The 3,550-nt window shown below is 61.8% G+C and overlaps 1 protein-coding gene across 1 annotated transcript in view; it reads left to right on the forward strand.

Moving 5' to 3' along the window:
- Nucleotides 1-1,746: 1,746 nt before the first annotated feature.
- Nucleotides 1,747-3,550, forward strand: part of MNEG_3015 (hypothetical protein) — a gene marked incomplete at both ends in the record, with an annotated part of 2,632 nt that continues 828 nt past the window's right edge. The window contains 3 exons of the mRNA XM_014048502.1: nucleotides 1,747-1,812; nucleotides 1,959-2,030; nucleotides 2,248-3,345. Coding sequence (XP_013903956.1) covers nucleotides 1,747-1,812; nucleotides 1,959-2,030; nucleotides 2,248-3,345 — 1,236 coding nt within the window. The remainder of the gene's footprint in view (nucleotides 1,813-1,958; nucleotides 2,031-2,247; nucleotides 3,346-3,550) is intronic.

Genomic DNA, 3,550 nt, shown 5'->3' on the forward strand with positions numbered 1-3,550 from the left:
GGGAGGGGGAGGGATGGGGCCACGCCGGCGACAGCGGCGGCGGGCTGGTTTGGTGGTGCGGATGCAGCACTGAAGGCGCGTGGGTTTTACTGGACGCGATTTTGCCTGATGAATTGCTTTCATAACGCTGCGGGGCCACTGAGCGACCGGCCCTGCGCCACTGCCTGTCACACTAGCGACTGCAGCAGAACGCGCAACGCAGCGCATGCTGCGAAGCGGTTGCAACCGCCGGTGCACCCACCCGTTTGAACAGATGCTGCCCTGGACTAGGTGACGGTGCAGCAGGCTTCCTGCAATAGGTGAGAGGCCACGTACGTTGGATCTCAGAACTGACATGCTGGATCACCGTCTGCTTCCTTACTCCAAGCACCTCACCTCCATCTGCTGCCCTTAGAAGTATCCTTTCCTTTTCCGCTTGCCAACGCCGATAGCCCGCTCGTGCTGGTGCCCAGCAGGATCGCCAGTACTAGCAACACCGCCCGGCCCCGCAGCGGCCCCGGGCGCGGCATCCTTTATGCCTGATGCAAACACAATTCTACTGCATGCGAGCAATGGTACCAGATCGATCGTGACGAGGGACGGTTCTCGCTTTGAACACGCCTTGAAACGGCTTGGAATACACGTATGCAGCTTTGCAGGTGCACTTGGGCCGACCCAGCAGGTGTGGTGATAATGCACCACAGAGCAATACCCTTGCGAATGCGTGCACTCGGCCAGGACCATAGTGACAGGTGCTAGTGACCGCCAGTCAGCCACCTGGTCATCCCTTGTGCCCCTTGCATGCCACCTTGCCACGTATGCGGTTGAGCTGCGCTGGTGGGAAATAGCCCCTGCACGCCACCCCTGCGATCGCACAAGGCGGCTGCGCGCGCCCCAATCCGCCCACTTTCGCCGCCGGTGCCTGCTGGAGGAACTGGCGGCGGGGTTGGGGAAGCTCCCCACCCCCAACAGCATGCATCGTAAGTGACTGCGCAATTACAGATTGAACCAGACTTTGCATTGTGTCCAGTCAAACAAGAAGGTGGTACAGTAAAGTCCACCCCACGGATGCGGAAGGTGCCAAAGTGTTCGCAGGGTGGTGTGACAAGTTTGGCATTGCTTCCGCTGCCGCAAGCAAGGTATGCTAGGATGGAAGCTGGTTTGTGCAATCGCCTTACAACAGTGTGATAGATGCAAAATGCTTCAGTAGCATCACGCTGGCTGCTGCATCACGTTCGAATAGTTGCACATGCCCGCTCTTTCACAGGGTTGCTTGAGATTGTGCCAACCTGTGTGCGTTGCGTCAAATGAAACCCCTGATTTCGATCCGATTGCTAGCCTGCCAGCTGAGAAAGGCAAGCTGAAAATGGTGCGCTGCCCTGCAGAGCAGTGAGGCGATCTGGCACCAGTATGCTATACCCAGATTGCATTTCACAATCCCAGCTTGATGTTCCCTCAGCCAAGCTTGAGAAGCAAGGAATCACACTCTGTATCTATTGGATACTCCATCTGCTTCCAAAAGCGATCAACCAGAACCAGACAAGCACAGGAGCCAGCGCCCAGCGGGCGCAAGGCAGCTGAGGGGCAGCTGCCGGCCCTGCTGCTGCCAGATCGCTCGCTACTTATCCTGCACCGTTTGTTACCTTCTTTACATCAGCACCATTGAGTGTTGAAAGCCCCAACTTCCCCAAAAGCCCCCAAAAGCCCCCAAAACCCCCAAGCCGACAAAAAGCAGCGAGTGCTGCAACACCACCCCCAAGCGCCATCATGAACGGCTTGCGCGGAATTTCCTGCGCAACGTCGCTCAACAAGAAGCCTGCTGTCGTCATCAAGGTGAGTGTACGGGCTTGGGCGACCCGGGTTGCAGGTCAACGCTGCTCAAGCCTAGATCACTGGCTGATCAGGGTGTCCGGTGGTCCTTGGATTCGTCGCGATCGTCTGCGTGAGGCTCTGACATGGATCCACACCCCTGACCGCAGAACAACTCCATGGTTCGGGCGAAGAGGGCCACGTATCAACCCTCCAAGCCCCAGGCCGTGGACGAGCTCGTGGTCATGTGCGATTTTGATCATATGTGATTCATGGAGACCGATACTGGTGCTGCGGCGCACCCTGAGCACGCTCCAGAAGCGGCGCCGCCGCTGCCGCTGTGTCGCGCACCGCAGTGCAGAATGAGCTCGCCTGCTAGTAACCCTGATAGAGCTGCAGGCGCCGCACCTCGGCCTCTGAATCACAGTTCCCTCGTTGTCCACCCACCCACGACTGCAGGCGCCCAGGGCCCAGCTCGTCAAGGACACCCGCCCCAGCTTCACTTGCATGCTCGACAACCCCATCACGCTCGCCGCCGCGCCCGCCGCCTCGCCTGTGCCTGCGCCCAAGAGCCTGCTGTTTCCCTTTGACGATGGGTTTGTGCCCATCTTTCGCTCCTCGTGCGCGTCCGCCCCCGCCTCCGCCTCCACCACGCAGGTCGGCCCCAGCCACGGCAACAAGAAGAGGAAGCCCATCAAGATGAAGATCAACAAGACCAAGGACACCTCGGCCACAGACGGCACCAGCTTCGAGAGCGTCCCCATCGTCGCCTGCTCCAGCCCCAGCGCCACCGCCGCCGCCGGGCCGCCGCCGGCGCCCCTCAAGGCGCGCGCGCCCCTGGCGCTGGATGACCCCGAGCTGCAGAGGCTGGAGTCGCTGAGCTTTGAGGAGCTGCTGGCCACCTGCTACGAGGATGAGGAGAAGGGCAACACCACCGCCGCGCCCATCAAGCCCGTCACCATCACGGCCAACCAGGGCACAAGCTTCGAGTGCGTCCCCATCATTGCCTGCCCCAGCCCCAGCGCCATCGCCGCCGCCGGCCCCCCTCCGGCGCCCCTCAAGGCACCCGCGCCCCTGGCGCTCGAGGACCCCGAGCTGCACAGGCTGGAGTCGCTGAGCTTTGAGCAGCTGCTGGACGCCTGCCTGGGCCAGGAGGAGGAGGAGCAGCAGCAGGACACCGCCCCCAAGGCGCCGCTGCCCGCCCCCAGCGCGCCCGAGGCCTTCACGATCCCCGCGTGCAGCCTGCTGCCCGGCGCCATGATCTGCCCCGTCACCGGCGCATCCGAGGCCCCCGACACCATCATGTGGGACGTGGAGGAGGAGCCCTTCTTCGAGGTGGACGGAGAGGGTGATGTCATCATGACGGAGGCGGACCCCATCGAGCCCAAGTGCACCTCCGCATGCTTCATGGCGCCGCCGCCACTGGTCGTCGGCTTCGCCTTTGCGCTGCTGCCCAAGCCTGTGGTCGAGGTGCCGCCGGTGGACCCCATGACCACCCTGGGGCTGCCCCCCTTCTCCTCGCTGGACGACCTGCGCAGCTCCCTCAAGATGCCGCCGGTAAGGGGCGGTGGGCAGGGTCGAGTTGCAGTGGCGCTCAGCGAGGTGCCTGCCTACATACCTGCCCGGCTTGGTCCCATGCATCATGCTTTGCAAGTGCAGCTTGGCAGCTGTCTGTTTGTGCAGCTCCTGTACTTGTTTGATCTCATCCACACAACTCAGCCCTCTCATTAACCAAAATTTACTAGCCCCGCCTCACCCATTT

Source organism: Monoraphidium neglectum (assembly GCF_000611645.1).
Source record: "Monoraphidium neglectum strain SAG 48.87 unplaced genomic scaffold scaffold00364, whole genome shotgun sequence".
Lineage (NCBI taxonomy): Eukaryota > Viridiplantae > Chlorophyta > Chlorophyceae > Sphaeropleales > Selenastraceae > Monoraphidium > Monoraphidium neglectum.